The sequence below is a fragment of the Naegleria gruberi genome (assembly GCF_000004985.1).
Source record: "Naegleria gruberi genomic scaffold NAEGRscaffold_51, whole genome shotgun sequence".
Classification (NCBI taxonomy): domain Eukaryota; phylum Heterolobosea; class Eutetramitea; order Acrasida; family Naegleriidae; genus Naegleria; species Naegleria gruberi.
The window spans coordinates 25,498-48,407 of NW_003163276.1; the positions used below are offsets into that span (position 1 = coordinate 25,498).

The 22,910-nt window shown below is 33.2% G+C and overlaps 7 protein-coding genes across 7 annotated transcripts; 5 read left to right on the forward strand and 2 right to left on the reverse strand.

Annotated features, from left to right (window-relative positions):
• Nucleotides 1-113: 113 nt before the first annotated feature.
• Nucleotides 114-1,403, reverse strand: NAEGRDRAFT_72079 (ras family small GTPase; the record flags this gene model as incomplete). The annotated part of the gene is made up of 5 exons (XM_002672747.1): nucleotides 114-677; nucleotides 862-1,023; nucleotides 1,121-1,190; nucleotides 1,243-1,324; nucleotides 1,373-1,403. 5 exons carry the CDS (start codon nucleotides 1,401-1,403, stop codon nucleotides 114-116), a joined length of 909 nt encoding a protein of 302 aa, XP_002672793.1.
• Nucleotides 1,404-1,765: 362 nt separating this feature from the next.
• Nucleotides 1,766-2,662, forward strand: NAEGRDRAFT_72080 (uncharacterized protein; the record flags this gene model as incomplete). Its single annotated transcript, XM_002672666.1, has 1 exon — nucleotides 1,766-2,662. One exon carries the CDS (start codon nucleotides 1,766-1,768, stop codon nucleotides 2,660-2,662), a length of 897 nt encoding a protein of 298 aa, XP_002672712.1.
• Nucleotides 2,663-3,843: 1,181 nt separating this feature from the next.
• On the forward strand, nucleotides 3,844-9,054 carry NAEGRDRAFT_72081 (uncharacterized protein; the record flags this gene model as incomplete). The annotated part of the gene is made up of 1 exon (XM_002672667.1): nucleotides 3,844-9,054. The coding sequence occupies one exon, from the start codon at nucleotides 3,844-3,846 to the stop codon at nucleotides 9,052-9,054; it is 5,211 nt and encodes a 1,736-aa protein (XP_002672713.1).
• Nucleotides 9,055-9,555: 501 nt separating this feature from the next.
• On the forward strand, nucleotides 9,556-15,300 carry NAEGRDRAFT_72082 (uncharacterized protein; the record flags this gene model as incomplete). The annotated part of the gene is made up of 1 exon (XM_002672668.1): nucleotides 9,556-15,300. The coding sequence occupies one exon, from the start codon at nucleotides 9,556-9,558 to the stop codon at nucleotides 15,298-15,300; it is 5,745 nt and encodes a 1,914-aa protein (XP_002672714.1).
• Nucleotides 15,301-15,402: 102 nt separating this feature from the next.
• Nucleotides 15,403-17,226, reverse strand: NAEGRDRAFT_51994 (uncharacterized protein; the record flags this gene model as incomplete). The annotated part of the gene is made up of 1 exon (XM_002672748.1): nucleotides 15,403-17,226. The coding sequence occupies one exon, from the start codon at nucleotides 17,224-17,226 to the stop codon at nucleotides 15,403-15,405; it is 1,824 nt and encodes a 607-aa protein (XP_002672794.1).
• A 286-nt stretch (nucleotides 17,227-17,512) lies between these two features.
• Nucleotides 17,513-19,180, forward strand: NAEGRDRAFT_72084 (uncharacterized protein; the record flags this gene model as incomplete). Its single annotated transcript, XM_002672669.1, has 1 exon — nucleotides 17,513-19,180. One exon carries the CDS (start codon nucleotides 17,513-17,515, stop codon nucleotides 19,178-19,180), a length of 1,668 nt encoding a protein of 555 aa, XP_002672715.1.
• A 327-nt stretch (nucleotides 19,181-19,507) lies between these two features.
• Nucleotides 19,508-21,701, forward strand: NAEGRDRAFT_81114 (UPF0061 domain-containing protein). The gene has a single exon (XM_002672670.1). It carries the CDS (start codon nucleotides 19,570-19,572, stop codon nucleotides 21,673-21,675), a length of 2,106 nt encoding a protein of 701 aa, XP_002672716.1. The 5' UTR covers nucleotides 19,508-19,569; the 3' UTR covers nucleotides 21,676-21,701.
• The last annotated feature ends 1,209 nt before the right edge of the window (nucleotides 21,702-22,910 follow it).

Here is a 22,910-nt window from a genome sequence, read left to right on the forward strand (position 1 = left end):
AACAATTTGCTGAAACTGATTCTCGTCATCCAAAATCATAATTACGGAAACTTTGTTTGTATCATATGCTAATTTCGACAAGAATAGCAATTAATAGGTACAAAAGCGGTAATTTATAAAATTACACACTTCTTCTTGTTGGAAGTTGTATGTGGTTGTTCTTGTTGTTCTTGTTTGGAAGGAGAGCTACTTTTGACAGTACTCTTTCTTGAAACTTGTGATGATCCACCAGGTGAAGTTGGATCTGTTTGTTGTTGTTGATTATTGCTGCCAAAATTGAATAATAGAGAAGAACTCCTCCCTACTGTTGTTGTTGGTGAGGAAACTTTTTCTAAGGATGTTTTCTTTGATACTTGTTCAGCAGAGGAGGATGAATCTGCTCCGAAAGTTGAAATGGTAGCAAATTGACCATCAACTTCTCCCGATGGAGTTGTACTCGATAAAATCTTCTCCCCGAATGGATTCAAAGTAATTCCCTTATGTTGGAGAGTATAACGTGCAGCTCTCTGAAAAGCCACCTTTATATTTCTTCCCGATAAGGCTGAACATTCGAAATAATCAATTCCCTTAGGTGTAATGGTTGAGACATTTTTTTTTCGCGCCCATTCCTCTACTGTTGATTTTTCAACCTTTCTATTTAATTCGGGATTTTCTTCGGCCAAATCTACCTTATTGCCCTAAATTAAATATATTATAAATATTATATTATTAACAATAGAATTGTTGTTGATCAAGTTGTGATTTCGATATTTGAAATCAAATATTATTATTTCATTCCAAAAAGAAAAATGCAAAAGAGAGTAATTCGGATCAATTAAATTAAATAATATTAAATTATCAATTATTAACGTAATAACCTACCAATAGAACAATGGCTGGCCAATCATCAACATCTTTAACTCGTAATATTTGTTCGTAGAGTTCTTCTATATTTTCGTAGGACTTTTTATCATTGAGAGCAAAAACCAATAGGAAACCATCGGCTTGCTTCATCCAATTTTCCCTAAGGCTTGAAAATTCTTCCTATTATTATCATCAATATTTTGTTTTTAAATTAATATCATCAATCATCAGAGAATTACAAATAATATTAGAGTTTGTCAAGCTTGATAATACAAACCTGTCCGGCTGTGTCCAAGATGGAAAAACCACATGATTGACCATTTTCTAATTCGGTTACTTTATAATAACTATCATCATTGTTGTGGTGTATTAGAATTAAACAAGAAGATAACTACATACGAATCTTCAATGGTTGGGTCATAGTTTTCCGAGTAGCTATCAGATATGAATCTACATGTAACACACGACTTTCCAACACCACCTATCCGAAACAATGATTATAATAACACTGTCTAGAGAATCAACATACCTGAACCAATAATTGCTAGTTTAACTTCCATAGCGAACTGTTTATTGTTTCTTTTTTTCAGTGATTATGTAAAAGATGTTGACATGTATTATTGCCAAGTGATGTATTGGGAAGGATGAAGACAATTTAAGAAGAATTGTAACCTTTTTGGATTGATAGCAAGACCTTACATATTGAGGATGTTTCACATGCTAGCCATGGTAGCAATTGAAAACTCTGGACAACAAAACCAAGCCGTTCCAAATGTGATCAACTCTGTCTGTAAGGATTTGAAAATAAGAACAAAGTACGCTTCACCAAGTATCGACTGAAGAATACAATTAATCGAAATTAAGGCATGATGTTTCTGCTCATTATTTCCTCTATGTTGAGCATCATTTAATTTAAAAAAAAATGTTCTCATCTTTGGCTAGTAGACTGGTTTCTGCTGTAGGATCTCTTTTGGGTAAGAGAAATCCCGAAGAAGTACACGACCCATTGGAACCAGAAAAGAAAAAGAAAGCTTCTGGTCGATATGATACACATACAGATCACAAAGACTTTATTACCATGATATGTGAAATGAGATTAGCTCTTGCAAAGAGTGTAAGAAAATTGATACGGGATGAACTTGAGGATTGGCATGATAAGATTACTGTACTTGGAATCACAACAGATTCAAGAAATAGTTACCTTTACTCTATGCACTGTTCTATTGAGAAGAATTCTTCAAACAACAAATTTGCGATCACAAACTATTTTCTTAATTACATTGGAGCCTTTTCTCATTTTGATGAAAAAGATAGAATTCGACTAATGTCGAAAATTATTGTTGCGTTGACAACTCCAATTTTTGGATCAGTTGAACAATATTTTCAAACTCATCAAAGTGCTTTAGATACCGCTAAACAATCAGTTGACTTCCCAACACACTTCTGCTTCACAAATCCACAACCAAACAATGTAATTGTTACTTATAACAAAGAACGAGAGTATGTAGCAACAGGAAAAGTGATCAAAAGAGCCACAGTTTCAAATTCAACCTCCATTTATGTGAAACGTAACAAAAGTGCAAATGAGAATGAGATTGCACGTACACTAATGTTTGCATCCCTTTATATCATAGCAGAAAAATCCAAATATTGTCTTTCCTTAGCTGGAACTCCACTATCTCATTTTTTTAATAGCAGAAATAATCTCCCTTCTAACTCTATACTCAACTTCACTCTAGACTTGCTTGCTCAATTGTACATGCTAGAACAACAAAGTCACATTCACAATGATGTAAAACCAGAAAAGTTGTTTACTTAGTTTTTAGGATATAGAGCTCCAGAGAGAAAAGATAATGATCTTGTCTCCCCAAAAAGTGACATTTATTCCCTAGGTTTGGTAATTCTCGGAATACTTGGAGGTAACAGATATAAAAATTGGGAATCAAAAGACGAGAAGGAAATCTTTAAGAAATGTGATGGATTCAAAGACTCTGCAGTACACAAGTTTATTAAGAGAATGTTATACACAGATACAGGGCAAAGAGGCTCTCCATTAAATTTAGTGGAATTATTGGCATCAGATATCGAGATTAAACCTAAATTGATTGAAACTTTGGATTATTTTAAGAAGAGGGATAGATTTTGGAATTTATTTGAGATCAACGATATTGATGTTGCTCGTACTTTGTACTTTGAATGATTTCTCAACCAAAATTCCAAGAATATTTAGTAGTGAGGCAATTGAAATTGCTCTCAATTTTGTACTATGAGCCCAATTTGAGGAATGAGGATTAGTTTTTAGATGGTTGTTAAAACTGGAATTTTGCTCAACCTTAGTTATTGAAAGAGAAACATCTATGTAATCCAATCATTATTGAAGAAGATGAAAATAATACAAAAACAGATAATGAAGAAATTGAAGTAGAGAAGAAAACATCATATCATCAACGCTGACTATTCTCTCAATAATTCCTTCGTACATTTCTCCAAATGGTTTTGTTTTGAGGACATGCGTGGAAAATTCCGTAAATACCCACCAACAAGACAACACCAACCAATACTAGCAATATTATTTCTCATGAAACATTCAAGAAACCATCAATTGGTAAAAAGTCAAAACGAAATCCTAGTTAAATGAGATCATTTCAATCTTGCGAAAATGGGCCTACATTTTAACACGTTGGAAACGTAAGGGTCTTTTATAGTATATTGACTTGACCAATTTTGAAATAAGGCGCAATATTTTCGGTCCAACATGACCACCAAAACCTAAACCAAGTCACAAATTATGAAGACACCAACTAGCTCCTCCTCACTGCTGCGCAACACCCAAAGAAAAGCAATTTCCTTAGAAGAGCCTTAATGATTTTTCTTAGGTAACAAGTTTCCCTAAGAAAAACCACACCGAATCAACAGCAATTGAAGTCAGTGATTTCTTCCCACGTTCATCTACTAGCTGACAGTATTATTAATTGTATAGTATAACCAAAGTAGAAGAAAATGTCTGCTGAGAATAATCCTCTGCCCAACAATGAGCAACACTATAAGGGAACTCCACACAATAGCAATGCGAATAATAACATGTGGGGTTTGTTGGATAATCCACCACATGTCAATCTCTCGACACAACTCCTTCATGGCAGTGTGAATTTTAATAATAGCACTAATAATGTGACCACCAATACAATACAACAACAGGACAATTCTTCATCAATTATTAGTTCACCCACTTCAGCATCAGCAGCCAACAATTCAGTCTCAATTATGAGATTTGTCAAGGATAACATGTGGCAATTCTTCTCCGTGATTCAACACAGGTATGCTGTTAAGGGAAGGAAAATTTATATACTTTTCACATTATTACACATTTACTATTCGTATGTGGTGATGATTTTACCAACATTGAGTTCACAAATTAATTCTCCTGCCTTCTCTGCAACAACTACCACGACAACTAATTCTAATAGTGGAACAATCAACAGAGACACAACACTTCACAATTATCCTTATGGTTTCTATGGGACTTGGCTGTTTAAAGCAATGAATTATCCTATAACATTATCATTGGATTGGATTCCCTATGAGGCTGCTATTGCCGTTACAATTTTTGGTTTATCAGTTGCCTTAGTTCATATAACGATTCTATTTCTCACATTCAAGACTAATTTCGGTCGATTACAAGAGAAACTCAAGAATATTTCCTTCATGTTGGCCATCTTTATTCTTTTCATTGGACCACCAACAGCATTTGTAATGACTTCCTTTATTGACTGCAATTATCAGCAATTAATTTTTTCAGTCATTGACAAGATGTACTCTGCCTCTCTGTGGAGATATCCCAATGTAATTTGTTCGAGTAGTATGAACGTGAGCATGATTGTTGTGTCCATCATTTCAATAGTCTTGTTTAGTTTTGGTTGGCTCTTTTCCTTATTCATTTTACCAATGGCCAATCCAAAGAGTCAAATTCCCTTCCTCATTTCCTACAAACTACCAATGTGTGTCATTTACACATCAACTGGATTCAGAATTCTGGTTCATTTCGCCATTCCATCTCAATACTCGTATGCCAGAGCCGCATTCCACATTGTGGCCTCGATTGGATTTATTCTCTTCTTTACAGATACAGTTCCACTGTATCGACGTGTGGAGAATAGTATATTCTTTTCAGTCTTGTGCACTTATTGTGCATTTGCTGTTGGTTTGTTAGTTTCATCAATTGTGAACTCGTCAACAGCTATCATGAATTATGATCTTCTAGGAATTGGATTAGGAGCTGGTTTGACAGTTGGTTTACCAATTGTTGTTTGGATACTTTCATTCACAGGTTTTGAAATTTACACACGAGTAGTATTTAAAAACATCCAAAAGATTGTGAGAAGAAAATTGGAACATGATTCTCAACATGATAATTTTGAAACAGCTCAATCATCAATTTACATGATGTGCGAAGAGTATTCCATGAGAAATTTGAAATTCTATCTTCAATTCGTGAGTCAAATGCCAAAATCACAAGAAATGGTTCAAGCTTTGAGTTTTGTGAAATCTGAATCTCCACAAAAGTTTTTCACATCACCTTCCATTTTAATGATGGCAAGTGATCTTGTCGCTAGATGTTGGGGAGATGAAAATAGATTGAACTTTGCATTGTTCCTCCTTAAGAAGGCATTGAAACATAATGAAGGTCCTTGGCTTGCCATGCAAATTAAATTCAAATTGAGAGATGTTGAGAGTGAATTGTTTGAAAATGCAAATTATGGAAAATTTGGATATGCTGTGAAAAATGTTTTGATGGAAATTGAAAAGAAACAAGATCAAATCAAATCAATTCACAAACTATTTTGGAAGGAATTATTGAGTGATATTCCAAATAATGAAAAACTTGAAAGAATCAATGCAACAGCCACACATTTGACCCATTACTGTGAAGAACAATTTGAACACTTGTTGGCAAACTTTGCACACGACAAGACTGTATTGAGATATTATGCCAACTTTTTAGAAACTATCAAACAAGATAAGGAATCAGCAGTAACTTATTATGAAGAAGCGGCCTCCTTGGAAGAAGAAGATTCCAAGAATAAGTTTACCATGAAACGTTTCAGAAATAAGGTCATTCCAGAGTTGGCCGAGTCACAATCTTGGAATTTTATGAGAAGTTCCAGTAGAAAGGAGTTCAACAATGAAGATGTTGAGAAGGATTCGTTTGATGGAGTTGAGAAACAACTCGAAAAGAAACAAAATATTTATAGAAATTCATTGAATACTCCATTCAAATCTCGTTCTAGATTGATTAGCTTTTGTGCGTTGAATATGATTGGATTGGGTTTGTTGTTTGTGGCGTTTGTCCTGTCATTGGTTTATGGAGATTATTTATCAAAGACTGATTTGGTAAAAGTGTCAAGTTTACCAATTTTAACACCTGGAGCATTGTTGAGAGATATTAGAATGAGACAAATTGTTTATGAATTATTCAATGTTGAAAATAAGACCTATCCCTCAAATGGTACTTCCGAATTTAGTTCACTTTCTTTCTTTTTATCAAACTATAAGGATAGAATTAGACGTCAGAGAGAAATCTTATTGGACTTGAGTAGTAAATCAAGATCTGGGGAATTTACAAGCAAAATGTATGCTGACTTTATTAGGGAAGATAATGTAATTTCGATTCCTGTTGCAAGTGAAAGTGGAAAAGTAGAGTTCAAGTCAACCTTTCCAAAGAATACTTCAATTAGTGATGTAGTTCATGAACTTATTCAACATTCCACTTATTTTAATTTGGCCTCTGATTCTGAATTTAACAAGACAACAACTTCTTATCCATTCATGTATATTTACCATAATAGGAGAACTGCACCTGATGTGACCTTTGCATTTTTCAAGAATTTTCAAGAGAGCCAAAAGTTCGTCGTTGATTATGTGAATGAATTGTTGTGGAATTACATTTTAATTTCAGCACTGGTCTATATTGGAATCTTTTCCGGATTTATCATCATGTCCAGAGTTGAAATGCAAAGAATTTCATTCATCCTAGCTCTATACAGAAAGCTGCCAAAAGACATGATTGGTGTCATTTATCATGAAATTGATAAGAAGGGAGAAGATGTCAAGTATGAGAAGAGTAATATCTTTTTAAGACCAAAGGAATTTTCACTTGTTGTTGCATTTTGCATTATTTTCATTATTGCCGCCTATTCTGGAATTATTTACTTTGAAATTTCAGAGAATGTTAGCACTTCTACTGATAATTTGACTACTGTTAATCAATTATCAATTTTGATTAGAGCTGCCCACAGGTTGACCATTCGATTGGGTGAATTATTTGCCTACTTTGGATGTCCTACTGGAAGTCCAGTCAATATTGTAGTTTCACCTAGCTATGTGGCTCAATATAGACAAGATGCAAGAGGTTTCGTCAGTTTAATTACATCCAGTTACAATGAAGTTGTTTATGGAAATAATAACAGTCAACCATTAATTGGAAGATTCTCCAAGATTGATAACATCATTAATGGACCATCCAATTGTACAGCTGATTCACCAGTTGAAGAATGTTCCAGTTTACAAACCTTCATTTCAGCGTTTACAATTTCAAGTTCTCAAATGACTGAAGAATTTTTCAATCCAACTTATCAAAAATCTGATTCACTTTTTTATCAAGTTTTGAAAATTTACAATATGAATGATGTTCTTTATGAAAGATTAATGGATTTGATGAATTTATTGTTCATTTCCACTTCAGAATCATTCAAAGTTTTGACTATTACCTTTTTTATCTTTGGAGTTATACTTTATTTATTGTTTAGTTCATTGTTATTGTATAGTTTCTTGATTTATGATAGACAGATCACTAATTTGAGATCTTTCTTGAATTATTTACCTGTTGATTATATAGATTCAAGTGAAGCTATGAGAAATTTCATTTATTTCAACTCACTCACAATATTCAAAAAGAAAATTAAGGAAGCAAATGATGATTCATTGAGAAATGTGTTGAGTTCAATGGTAGATGGTGCTCTTCTTGTTAATGAAAAATCAGAAATTATGTTATTCAACTTGACAGCTCAGAAAATGTTTGGAAAAGCTCCAGAAGAAGTTATTGGTTTGAAATTTTACAACTTGTTCGAACCAAGTCAAAGTGAAAAATTGACATCTGTGGTCAAACAAGTGAAATCATCGTTGACAGATCCAAACTCAAAACATGGTGAAACTTTGGAATTGGATTGTATCAGAAAGAATCAATCTAAATTTCCAGCCATTGTAAACATTTTTGCAACACGTGAAAGAGGAGTTGTCATTTATGCCTTCTTTATTAAGGACATTACATCAGAAAAGAAACAAAATGCATTATTGAACGAGGAAAAGAAGAATTCTGAAAATTTATTGAGAAACATCTTGCCAGATTCTGTTGCCTTCAAATTGAAAGCAGGTGAAACATTAATTGCTGACAAGTTTTCTGATATCACCTGTTTCTTTTCAGATATGGTCGGTTTTACCAAGTTTAGTTCTGGAATGAATCCAAATGAATTGGTAATCATGTTGAATACAGTGGTTAACGGCTTTGATGATTTAACAGACAAGTATCAATTGGAGAAAATTAAAACAATTGGAGATGCATACTTTTGTGTAGGTGGATTGCACGGATTAAATGCTCAATCAGATCACCCTGAAAGATGTGTTAAATTCGCAATTGACACTCTCCAAGTAATCAAAGATTACAACATTCAAAATCCACATGCACAAATCAATATTCGTGTTGGATTGAATACTGGAAGTGTTGTTGCAGGTGTGATTGGAAGAAAGAAATTTGCCTATGATTTATGGGGTGATACCATTAATATTGCCTCAAGAATGGAATCAAATTCATTGTCAGGAAGAATTCAATTATCGAGATCAAGTTATGAAAGGGTTTATGATATTTTCGAATTTGAGGAACGTAAAATTGAAGTGAAAGGAAAAGGAATGACTCTTGCTTATTTATTGAAAGAAAAACATCATTGCAATCCAATCATTACCATTCAATCACATGATGATGAAGATGATGTGAATACTGATAATGATGAAATTGAGGTAGAGAAGAAACCATCCATGCAAAACCTGACTGCTCACTCTCCAAATAGTGGCATTCCAAATATCACTAGAGAACACAGTTTGAATCAACATGGCAACAATAGTACACCAAATGTTATGAGTGACACTATGGTATTCTAATGAGCTGAATAAATAATGATCTTAATCTAAATACATAGGAAAATACCAAAAAAATATTTCAAAAATATTGGCAACAACCAGTCCCTCACAACGCTCTTGATTCCTTCTTGGAGTAGTTTCACATCTATTAACTCAAAGAATTTCACCACATCATCTCATAGTAATAATTTTTGGAATTTAATCCTTCGCCATGTGATTTGGAAATTATTTTATTGTTCTATTAGGAATAATTCAAATTGGTAAATAATCATCCACAACCATCATGTGATAGTAGTATACATGGGTATTGTAAGACCATACTTCTCCGTCACTTCTCAAGTATATTTAATACAAGTTATGTTTTACAACATGAAACATTGTATTTGGTGGTATGATGAAAATCTATTAATGATGGGATTGATAAACCAAAATACTTTTTTGGGGTTGTGAATTCCCAACCTTCCTTGCTTCTTTCTAATCACAACGAAGTTTCTAACGAAAAAAACCACACAGAAAAAAAACATGTCAACCCAAACAACAAAACCCTCCATTGTTCTCTTCATTAGGACCTCAAATTCATCAAAGAAGCAATCAATAATTTGTGATCATATTAGAAAGATGACTTTTGGCAAGCCCCATGAAGGTAATGCTCTATTAGTATTACAAGTTGGTTCAGAGCCAATTCTACTTGATGATCTTGTTATTAAATTGAAAGGATGGAAGATCGGACAACATGTTTCACAAGAACAACAACCTCCTCACTTTGTACATACTAACAAGTTGCGAGATTGTTTGCAGTATTCGAAAGGTTCAACTCTTAAAAATTCTTCATGTACATTCAATGCATTGGATGTGAATGCATGCAATCAACTTGAGAAAGGACAGCACTATGCTATTCGATTGAGTGATGTTAAATTGGCCTTTCTTCCACCTTCACTAGATTTTGATCAAGTGCAAGTTGAAATTTTCAAGAAGGATCAACTTGTTGGTGCAATTTCACATTCAAAACAAGAGGCCATCGACAGTCATATCGAAATGAGTGCAAAGAGTCTTGTTAGTAAATGGAAAACAAAATCAAGATACGAACATTTGGATTTGATAGATGGAGTTGGAGCTGCAGATTTCATTGTAATTAATGTAGACGCTCTTATTTCAATGGCTTTAAAAAAGAGTAATGGATTGGATTGGAAAGAGCACGGTGGACAATGGTTGCATCTTGTATGGTTATGTGAAAAGATGCTCTCACTTCTAAAGTCCAGAAATGTGAATTTTGATCTAATTTGTTTTAAGAATTCAATTATTATGGATGGCAATTTCAGCTTTTTTGTTGCGAGAATGATAGTTTTCAATCATTTGAAAAAGTATTGTACCTTTCCATGTTACTTGTTTGATTCATTATTATCAAAAGAGTGGGAGGAATATATCAGACAAGCCAATCCATCTGCAGTTATTTCAAGTGATTGCAATTACACAAATGCTTATTTGAATTTGATGTCTAATATTTCCTATATTGTAACAAATGTTGAAGAAGGTGCTAAATCTGTACTAGGTGATGTTTATTCAAGTGCTTACCTATCATGGGTTAGGTCTGTAGAGCCAGAGCTAGACAATTTGTCAAAATTTTTACAAAATTCTTCAATTTCTAGCACTTTGAAGATTAGAGAATTTCACCAATTAGAAAATGTTATGAAACAAGTTAATGAATTACAATTACATAGTAATTTTACAAGACTTGAGGTATTTTTAAGCTCTTTCCTATTATTTATTGAAAATTGTAAACAAGACAAAGTTATGGAAAGCTTGTTTTATGGTATTTCAATGATTTATTCAGTTGTCTTGTTGGATTACCTACCAATTGAAGCTAGACATTGTAATTTGAAAGAGACAATCAATGAATTGACACAATTCATGCAAGAGTTATACAAGTATTGCTCTATGGTACTATTTGAAATTGATAATTTCCAAGATATTTCATGTGATTTATTGGATTGTAGATTGATTCATTGGCTGATTTTGAATTTCAAACCAAACAATCCATTTACACTAAATCAATGGATAGAGATTATATGTGAATTATCACCACAGCCTGTAAAAGATAGCTTGAATAAGATAGTACTATTGTTGAAAGAAAGAGTGTCATTCGATTTTGACTCTGACTTTGAATTTTCATCTATTGTCAGCCCTTACATTAGAAATTATGCCTACGACTACAGTAATAGCAAAAACAGATGCACAGTATTAGAAGTTAAAAATAATTTCATTAACACATTCTGTAATTTACAATCTAGCTCAGTGATCCAAGAAGATTCCTTTAAAAAACCTTTATTTTATGATATTTATCACTTTCACTCCACAAGATTGATAACAGACACTGCAGAACATTTAGAAAGGAACAAGTATTCAACAGTTGACAAAACAAGAGAAAAGTTGAACGGAATGGTTGAATTATTTAAGAAAGTGAATAAGTGCAAAGAAATAGCAACTGAACAAGTACCAAAAGATTTAAAATTCACTGAGCATGTCAATGAAAAGAATATTATGAAAATAGTTTCTGAAAATTATGAAAAATCACAGAAACCACTGAATGCCATTAAGGAAATTATTAGAAAACAAGAAAGTCTTGTTAAGAAAAAAGAAGACGAAGAAGAAACCTTTTCAATTTCAGAATTAGTATCAATTTCACTTACTATCCAGGAAAATATTCAACAATTTATACCTATTATGGGCAAATACAGTCCAAAGAATAACACCACAATGGTTTTTGGCAAGAAATTGTACATTCAATTATTAGATTCCTTCAAATATCAACTTCCAAAATCAAGAAAACCTATAGAATCTAAATTATTACAAAGAACAGTAGAGGGTCCCACATCTAAAATTTCATTGAACGAATTGGAAGAGCAAAAAGCCATGTACAGATTGTACCACGTTAATAGTTGGATAAGATTTATTTATTCATACTTGATGGAACTAAACAGTCTATGTCTCTATTTCACTGAGAAGGAAATTGCCAAAGAATTGGAAAATCTTGCCACCTCTGCCAGAATGTTTGGATTTTGTCAAACGGCACAATTAATTGAAAATGAAATTAGTCCAAAGAAAATTTCCAAACACGAGGAGGATATTATTGATCCAAATTATTTATTTTTATATCATTTTGAAAAAACAGCACCAACAACACCTCCATTAGAAAGATTTACAAAGAAGAAACATAACCAAATTTTAAATGAACTAGTTCAAGAAAAGGTTCTTCTAATAGAGAAACTTAAAAAAGACTCCTCAACTAAATCTAGAGAAGAAATTTCACATGAAATCAAGAAAGTGAATGTAAATATCAAATTGAGAGAGAGTTTAACATTTACACCTGATGATTGGCAAAATCAACTTATTTCTTATGTAAATAGAGATGAATCTGTGTTAGTCTCAGTGCCAACTTCAAATGGTAAAACATTTATTGTATTTTATTTGATTGAAAAGGTGTTAAGAGAAAGTGAGAATGGTGTAGTATTATTTGTTGTGCCAAATAAGGCATTAGTCAATCAAGTTTATTGTGAAATCCAATCAAGATTGAAAAAGAATCAAAATAATATGGCCACAGCTGGTATGGCTACAGCAAATACAAGATTGGATGTATTTAATTCTCAATTACTTGTCATAGTACCTGCAATGTTGGAGATTTATTTAATGAGCTCAGCTCCAAAGGTTCTTGAGTGGAGAAAGAGAATTAAATATCTTGTCCTTGATGAAATACATTGTATAACAAGTGATGATCAAGGTGAATACTATGAACATTGTATTCAATTATTAGATTGTCCTGTCATTGGATTATCTGCTACTTTGGGTAATTCTGAAAAATTTGCAAAATGGATGACTCATGGATCGAGAGATAATGTACATTTAATTTATGAACCTGATTATAAAAGGTTCAATCCATTAGAATATCATAACTTTAATGGAACAGAAATTTCTCATTCACATCCATGTGAATTATTTAATCCAAAATATCTAAATGAAAAGGAAATACAAAAATGTAGAATGATGACAATAGATGAATGTTTCCAATTAAAGAGAATGCTATTGGAAATAGATCAATCCGATGAGATGAAGGAAATAATCGAAACTCATGTTGGCTATCATTTATTGAATCGCAATAACCAATTGTCATGCATAACTTGGAATGATCACATTCAGTACAAGCTTGGCTATAAACAATTAATGATCTACCTAGTGAATCATCCAACCAAACACAAAGTACTTTCCACTGTAGTGAGCTCATTACAAATGTCATACGCAGACGAAAATATTAAGCCAGTTGAATTTGTAGATGATATGATACACTTGATCATCAAAATGAAGAAGGAAAAGATGCTTCCCTCCATAGTATTCATTTTAGATAGGAGGATGATTGATCTTATGGTTAGAACCTTACTGCATAGAAATGTCTATTTATATGAAAATGAGGAAGATTGTCCGAGAGCTGATATTTTGAGACTAAATATTGATGATAATGATAGCGAAAAGACTATCAATAGGTATTATATTGATGCACTATCTCATGGAATTGGAGCTCACTATGCTGGTATGAACGATGGCTATTTAATTGAAATTGAAAGACTCTTTAGAGAGAAGAAATTACCACTCATATTTACAACCTCCACTCTAGCTCTTGGTATTCATCTTCCTTGTAAAACAGTAGTTATGGCTGGAAGTTCCATTTATTTAACCAATTCACTTTTTAAACAATGTTGTGGAAGAGTTGGAAGAAGAGGAATAGATCAGAAAGGTAAAGTTATTCTATATGGACTGAGTAAACCAAGAATTAGAAGATATTTACTGTCAGAACCTATTTCCATCAATGGAACAGTTGGCTTAAAACCAAGCTTCATTCTTAAAATGTTTACATCTCTTAATCAAGCTGAACAGGATTTAAAATCTGGTGAAAAAAATCCATTCCAAGATGCATTCCAAAGAGTATTAGAAAAACCATTATTTTCCATTAATGAAAATACAATGATTGCAACACAATCACAAATGTCATACTTTATCAGATTCCATACAGAATTTTTGAGACAAGCAATGTTCCTTAATAAGAAATGTAATCCTCTTCAATTGAGTGGATTAATTGGACATCTCCATTATAGAGAACCTTTCAACTTTTTAATGGCACACTTTTTACAAACTCGAATTTTTGAAATGTTGGATATTAACAAGATTAGGGAACACGAATTTGATAAGATTATTTTAACCATTTTTACTTTGCTCTTTGCCAGATATAGAGTTGGCAAACACATGTCGCAAAATACGTTGGACACTGACTTTACGAAAAACATGTCCAATATTTATAGGAAAATGATTGAGAAAAATGTTGAATTCAATAATGAAACATTGGGAATTTATTCCAATTATGCTATTGCCTATTGTTTGAGTGAAAAATTGAAAGATGAAACCCTTCCACTTTCTGATTATTCAACAATTATTTTAAAGGAATGTGAAAGTGAGTGCAAACTATTTACCGAATTGAAAAAGAGTCGATCTACAAATACTCACTCAATTTCTTCATTTTCTGCATTAAGTGGAAATGAAGATGGTAAATATCTAACAGAAGATCATTTCTTTTCCACTCTAAAGCATACAATTTCAATTAATAAGGCACACGTACCATTTACTAGTGCTTTGTCTGATGAAGACCATCCAATAAGTTGTTTCCTTTTGGATTACTATGGACATGGATCTTTGAAGATTCTCACAGAAGATCATCAATTTATCAACATTGGTGCAAGCTCTAAACTTATCAGTGAAGCCATTAGAGATTTGAAGAAATTGAGAGCTAGTTTGATTAATGAAGAAATATTTTCATTTTCAATTTCAGATTATGAACGAAAATTGGATAGTGGAGTTGTTTCTGAATGGTTAGTTAAGGAGTGTCCTTGGTTGAAGAATAATCCCAATTTAGAATTGATAACATTTGAAAAACTCTATAATTGGTTAACAAAAAACGTGCTAGAGATAGAGGTATCTGCACTGTTTCCTATTAGGGGAAATGGATTGAAGATGTTGAAAAGAAAAATTGAAAATAGATTTGCTCATCCAATTATTCAAAGTCTTGATAGAATCTTATCTAAACTTGAGGAAGGTGAAAGAAGAGAAAGACAACAATCTTTTAATGAAAGAAAAGAAATCAAACAAAAGAAACAATCATTGCGGAATGATTTGGATTCAGTTGAGAGTTTTAAGGGTATCAAGCATGCAAAATCAAATTTCATGTGAGATCACTGCTTTCTCTATGTACTTTGATAATTCTTGATTTTTTAGTGAAATAATTGGAATTTGCCATGGTAGATACTTTAAAAAATTCAATAAATTACAATATTATTTACTTCTTACACATCCCTGAAGGATTTGTGTTGCCAGTTCCTTTTCAGATGAAGAGTAAAAATCAGCCAAAATGATCTTAATGTCATTCTTCGAGTCTAGGTAAATAAAATCCTTCAACTTTTCAATCATTTTGAGTTTGGAACTACAAGTGATAAGGTCTACCATTGTGAAAATCTTGAGAAGATCCATTGCATTCATCTTTTGAATGTTTCCACTTGAAATCAAAAGATCAAGGAATTCCTTCTTACTGAACGAATATTTGAGAATTCCACTAATAGCTTCAATTTGAGGAATGGTTAACACTTCTGTTGAATTCCATACAATTCGTTGCAATTGTGATGATAAATTCCACTTATCTTTAGCTCCTTGATGCACTATCTCAGCAAACAGTGTACTTGATCCTCCCACTTTTTTCACCATTGCATTGGTAAATGATCTAAGTTCCAAATAATTTTGAATATTTCCTTTCACCGCAAATGCTGTTATGACATAAGCAATTCTAAACATCCATTTTTGACCTGTGGATAGATCAGATGGTTTGAATCCAAAGACTTCTAATAAGTGGTTTCCAACAGCTACGAACGGCATCTTGGCAACATTCCAACAGAGTTTCATGATTGAGTTTTTGGATTTTACAATCTTTTCTCTTTCCTCTTTAAATTTAGTAATTTTAGATTGAATGAAATTAACATCTTCTTCCTTTTGATTGAATGAAATGGTTGACTTGAGAATTTGTGAGTCTGCTCTCGTGATACCATACTTTCCAATGTCATCTCTCAATAATTGTAAAAATTCAAAACAATTTTGTAACTTTTGATCTCCAAAAAGTGGAATTTCACTACTATCAATGAATAGAATATTTCCAACAGAAGCAGATCCAATCTTGTAATTATAAACAATTTCAGGTCTCTGAACAGTGAATTGATTTGAAATGTATTCACTAATTAGAGGATAGGTTGATGGAAATTGTGTCACGAAAAACTTGGAAAGAATGTTTGAATGAGTCTCCAAATCTGGAATTTTGAAAAACACAGTGGAAGAGAATGAATTTTGGTCAAAGGTTGGAACTGCCATCAAGGTAACTTCCTCAGATTGGAAAACATGAATTTCATCATCACTCATCAATGGATTCAACACATCAAATGGAATATTCAATCTCATGTAAGCATAATTTGATGGAGATTGAGAAACTGACAAGCTTGAATTAAAACTACTCAATAATGATCTCAGAACGAAACTCTTTCTCTCACAATCAATAATCATTTGTGAGAGAATTTCTTCTTGATTTCCTTCCTTGGTGATATATTTGAGAGATGGCAATTTCTGGTCTTGACTATTCTTAATTTCCATTTGTTCGTCAAAGCATTCCAATCGCATTTCAACATTTGGACTTGTTTGTGAAAGAAAGTCCACAATTGCTCTCTTCAAATCGCTCACTTTAATCAAGGCCTTTCTTTCATTAATAGCTGATAATTCTCTCTTATTGTCCAACATGATATTCACAGAATATCCCTTCAAATTCCTATAAGAAACCTTTCCTTTCAACAAGTGCCAATCAATTAACTTTCCCAAACTTGCAGTTCCCTCAACATCCAAAAACAACACATCATTACTATTTCCCGATTCAAATGATGAAGTCAATATAAACTTTTGCATTGGATATTCCCTTGCCAAAAACAAGGTAATTAAATGTGCAGTCAATGAACATTCACTTCTTCCTGCATTAATAATGATCGGATTCTCACACCCGATGTGTTTTCCATTTGATGATGATGATGATGAAGAACTCGAAGCAGCAGCAGTACTTGATACGGTCATTTCTTCTCCCAATTTTAAAATATTATGAAATTTAATTATTTAATTATTTGATGATGAGAAATCTTTGTTTTTTTTTGTAAGTTTTGAAAAATTTTGTCTAAAAAAAGAATTTTTGTTCAGTAAAAGTTCTTCTTTCAGCCAATTGATTTGATATTTCAATCAAAATGATTCAAATCCAATACAAATCCAATAGATTGGATGGCTTTCACACTTTCCGTATGATCCTTTTACAATAGAATACACTTTTCAAAGTTCATCAATAATCGAACCATAAAAACTGGAAAAAATGTCGTATTTCAATGATGATGATCATAAACCTAGCCGTTATCATACAAAGTGCACAGGAGAAATTGAGAAATCAGAGAAGGTACTACCTTGGTTGGACATGAAGAGGAGTGATTTGCAGATGAAGGAAATTGCCACTCTGATTAGACAAACAAGAAGAAATCAATTGCTGAAGATGATTAATACGACTAATTCCGAAGCAAATTGTTACATTCCCAAAATTCGAAATTTAATTAATCAAATTCCTGATGAAGTGTATACAATACACATCTTTCCGTACTTGAAAGTTGAGAGCTTGGCTGGAAAGTGCTCATTGGTATGCAAAAAGTGGTTTTCCAATGTTCAATTAGCTCACGTTTCGATCAATAACTTTGATAAACTTGGATGGAAAAGAGAAAAGCATCTCTCCAATATTGTGAAATCATTTAAATGTCTTGAAAGTTTAGTGGCATTTCATGGAGGAAATGAGGATTATAGTTTGATTAGATTCCTTAGTGAGAATGCAACTAGTTTGAGAAAATTAGAATTGAGTGGAAACTCGTTTAATCAAGGTCATATTGTGACTAGATATATAACGAATGGGAAATTGAACAATTTGGAAGAATTGGCATTCAAAGACTATGAATTGGAAGAGAGGGGAATACTGCATCTCACTAAACATGAATCTTGCTTGAAGAACTTAACGAGTCTGGAAATTTCGGATAAGAATATTGGAAAGCACTTGGCACATTTGAGTGTTTTGGAAAATTTAAAATCACTAACAATTTCATATTGCATTAGTGATGAGAAGGTAATTGAAACATTGTGCAATGGTTTGAAGAATTTGGAGAAACTTTCTCTTTCCTTTAACACACCAACAGTTGATCCAAAATGTTTCAAGCACATTGCCAATCTTTCCAATTTGAAATATTTTCACACCACTTCAATGAGCAATGAATCTGCTCAATATCTATCGAGTGGAAAGTTGACAAACCTCAAGACCCTTTCATTACTATTTGTAACAATGGAAGAGGGAGTGTTGGAAAGTTTATTCTCTGGAAATTTAAATGAAATAACCTGTCTACACTTGAAATATTGTACATTTGCAAGCATGAAACCAATTGCAACCAATCTCCACTCTCTCACAACATTAGAAATTTCTACTGGTAATGATTCTCCACTCCTATTACACGAACTTTCAGTGGCAAATTGTAAACTTTTAAATTTTCAATGTTATGCTCACTCTGGTTTTACACCACTTTACAATTTCAATTCTCCTACATTTTCATCTCTGAAAGTTTTAAATTTAAGCCAAACTTCAAGTATTGGCAATCAGTTGAATGAGTTATTGCAAGGTAAACTCATCCACTTGCAAGATTTGAATTTGAAATTAACAGGAATCACAGACGAGGATTTGAAAAGTATTCGGAATGCCATTAATCAAACTCCAGAAACAGAAGAGCAATCATTTGGTCAACTAACTCGATTGAATCTTTCACTGAATAAGATTGGAGATGAAGGTTGTAGATACCTCAGTGAGTGTCGTGGCTTGTACAATCTAAGGAAGCTGCAATTGAAGAATAATAGAATTGGAGAGGAGGGAAGTAAATACTTGATAGTATTTGCTTTGGCCAGACCAAAGTTTACCAATTTGCAAGGTTATTCTCTCCTTGCCAATGATGATGATTAATATCCCTTCAAAGCGGGATCACTTTCTTTGCTGGTTATTCAATGATGAATAGCATGCTCTTCCTATTGTTGATTTTTTTTGATGATTTTTTTTAAAATATGTAACGGCTAGTCTAGCGGTTTCTTTGGCTGTACTTAAAGCAATAAGAACATCCTTCCATGATGATGGTGGTAGTACTACCATAATATCCTTCACCTTCATCCAACAAATTCAATTTTTTCATGAAGATGACAATCAACAACAACTCCATACTTCGCAAGTCCTTCCACTTCAATCCAATCTCATCAAAAGAATCCCATGATCATCAATTCATTAGAAAAAAAGTAACAACAACAACAATAATTGATATAACAAACTCAACAGTAAATTAAAAGAGAGTAAATCACACAATGCTCAATACTAGTAGTAATTATTTAAAAACCAAGCACTTTGCTCATCTCTTTGAAAATCTCTCCTTTGCCAATACATTTTGCAAGGAAACTCTTGCTGATCCCTTAGGGCAATTAAACAAGACTCGACAAGTGCTGGGCTCCATGTATTCATATGTGGATTCTACACCATTGGAGAAGGCTAAATATGCCTTTGATCCTAGTAGTGGACGTTTACTTCCCACTCGACAACAAGTTTCCGAAGACTTTGATGATCAAGATGAAGAGAGAAATAATAGAAGTAATATATTGTCATCTTCATCATCATCATCTGTGGGTATATTGAAATCTGCAACATCTGATAAGGGAGTAACATCTGATTTTATTAATTTAATTGATTATAACAGGTATTCTCGTTTTGAATTTGTGATGGCTTCGAATAGTGTTGCAAAGGAATGTTTGAATGGAGACTTGTTGTCGAGTGAAAGTGGTGATGAGAGAGGAGTGAATGGAGTGAATGACTTGATTACTGTGGAACATTTGATGAAACAACAGGAGAAGGAACATGATTTGGATAATTTTGTAAATATACTATCTGGATATGATCTTGTAAATAGTACTAAATATTATGCACATTGTTATGGTGGTTTTCAGTTTGGAAATTGGGCTGGTCAATTGGGTGATGGAAGAGCTATTAGTATGGGACAAGTTGAAACACCATTCACAGATATGGATTCGTCTGGTTTCGAGTTTAACAATAGTAGAAATTCCTACAATTATATCAAACCAAAGAGATTGTGGGAGTTGCAATTCAAGGGAGCTGGTCACACACCATTCTCTAGACATGCAGATGGAAGAGCAGTATTGAGATCTTCTATTAGAGAATTTTTGGGTAGTGAATTTATGGACAGTTTGGGAATTGCTACAACGAGAGCATTCTCACTTGTGAGAAGTAAGGAAAAGGCAGTCCTCAGAGATGAATTCTATGATAACAATCCAAAATATGAATATGGAGCTATTGTATTGAGAGTTGCTCCAACTTTTGTCAGATTTGGATCCTTTGATATTTTCAATTACAGATATCATCCTATCAATGAAAAGGAAAAGGCATTGGAAGAGAAGAAGAATATCGAAGTATTGGCTCGTTATGTCATTAAGAATCACTTCCCTCATTTGTGGATTAATGGTGATCTCACTTTGGAATTGAAGGAAAAGTTTTCAAAGGAGATTGTTAGAAGAACTGCCAAATTATGTGCTGATTGGATGTCTGTTGGCTTTGTTCACGGAGTTCTCAATACGGATAACATGAGTATTCTAGGATTGACTATTGATTATGGTCCATTTGGATTTGTTGATTATTTTTCTGAAGATTTCGTACCAAATAACAGTGATAGTGACGGTAGATATCGTTACAAGAATCAACCAGCTATTGTCTTTTGGAATTTACAAAAGTTGATGAGAGCTTTCACACCAACACTCCTTCCAGAGGAATACTTTGCCAAAGTTTTGAATGTTTATGCTCCACACTTTGAACATTACTACTTGATGAATTTTAGAAAGAAACTTGGTTTGATTTCTTCCAGTACAATTATTGACACTTCTGAAGATGTTACCAACTTTGACATGTTTGATGGCGATTCTGAGAATTTAAGAAATGAAGATTGGGAGCTTATTGAGGGATTTTTGGCTTGGATGAATGAGAACAGAGCTGATTTTACCAACTTTTTCAGATTATTGTCAAATGTAAAGAAGGGAGCAGAAGTTTCTCAAGAGTTACTCGATAATTTACTTCAAACAAGAATGCACGCTGATCACACTCCATCTGAAACAACTGTATCAGAGCTCAAGAATTGGCTCTCCATTTATACCAAGAGACTTGAATCTGTTCCACTCTCCGATGAGGAAAGAAAGACTCAAATGGACAAGACTAATCCAAGATACATCTTGAGAAATTACATTGCCCAAAAGGTAATCAAATCAGCTGAAGAATTTGACTATGGTCCACTCTATGAATATTACAATGTTCTGAGAAATCCATATGATAATCATTCTACAGAGTTTGAAGAAAAGTTTGGTGGTAATGCACCACTTTCTTCTCGTTGTTTGAAATTGAGCTGTAGTTCTTAATAAACTTTTTATTTACATTTCTCTAGAATTTTATCGAATATTTGTGAGAGCTTTGGTACCAGATCTTCTGTGTCCAATGAATTTGTTATAATGATTTCGCAAACTCTATTTCCTAAATCCACTTCCTTGAATTTGTTAGTAATTGAGGTCAAGTAAAAATCCGCATCTAGGTTGTTATTATCATTTCCTATGGAAAGTAACGAGTTCAAAATTGTAACCTTATTTGGTGAGTCTAACTTTTTCTTGAATCTATCAACATTAGTTAATACGAGAAACACTGGTTGATTCTTGATCGATTCATTCGTAATCCAATCTTTAAATGTTGTCAAATCCTCAATAAATCTATTAGTAGTAATATCTTCCCAACAAACTAGGTCAAACTCTGAAAGAGATGCCACATAAACAAGTGCTTGGCAGCATTTCATTACTGCAGACCATTTTTTCCTTTCGGTACGAACGCCTGCTAAGTCCATCAGAGTTATTGACTTGTCCTTGTAGGTATAAATTCGAGAAATGACTCCAGTTGTTCGTTGTTGGAATACAATGTAGTCTCTCTCGGTAGCTCTGTATTCTGAACTTGTTAATCGTTCATATTCTGAAATATAATACTCAATACAATTTCCAATCGAATAATTCAAATTCTTATAGTCGTGAATGTTATCCAAAATTTCTTTAACTCTTGAATCATGTAAAATATCATACCATGTTGCAGCATCTATCACCTTGTCACCAATTAATTTTTCAGAAGCGTGCTTTGAGATGAAATTTTTCATTTTCTGACAAGTTGCCCAATCGAGAGCAACATCACCATTTGATTCCTGTTCTTTGAGTATTCCTTCAAAGAGAGCTCTCAATACTTCCACCAAATTTTGTTGTATGAATGTGGCTGAAAGATTAACAGCCTTCTCAGCATATTTTCCTCCAATAATCTTTTCGCATTGTTTGAATAGAGTACTCTTTCCACTTCCTTCACATCCAAACAAGGCAATCTTGAGGTCGGAATCTTTTGGCACTTCATTGGCCTTCCTTCCAGAGAGCCATTGCAACAAGTTACTTCTCGGAGATGATGGTGGAGACATTGTTGGAGGAGTTTTTGATTTCTTATTGTTGAATGGAATATTTCTTGGCGAAGTACTTCCAGAAGATGACGATGAGCCTTCATCCATTATACCACTATTCGGAACAAGCAAATAATTAGCACTCTTAATCCCCTCGTCTGATGATGACGAAGAGGA

Coding starts and splice junctions, on each gene's coding strand:
- NAEGRDRAFT_81114 (XM_002672670.1), top strand. CDS start 19,570: ATGCTCAATACTAGTAGTAATTATTTAAAAACCAAGCACTTTGCTCAT.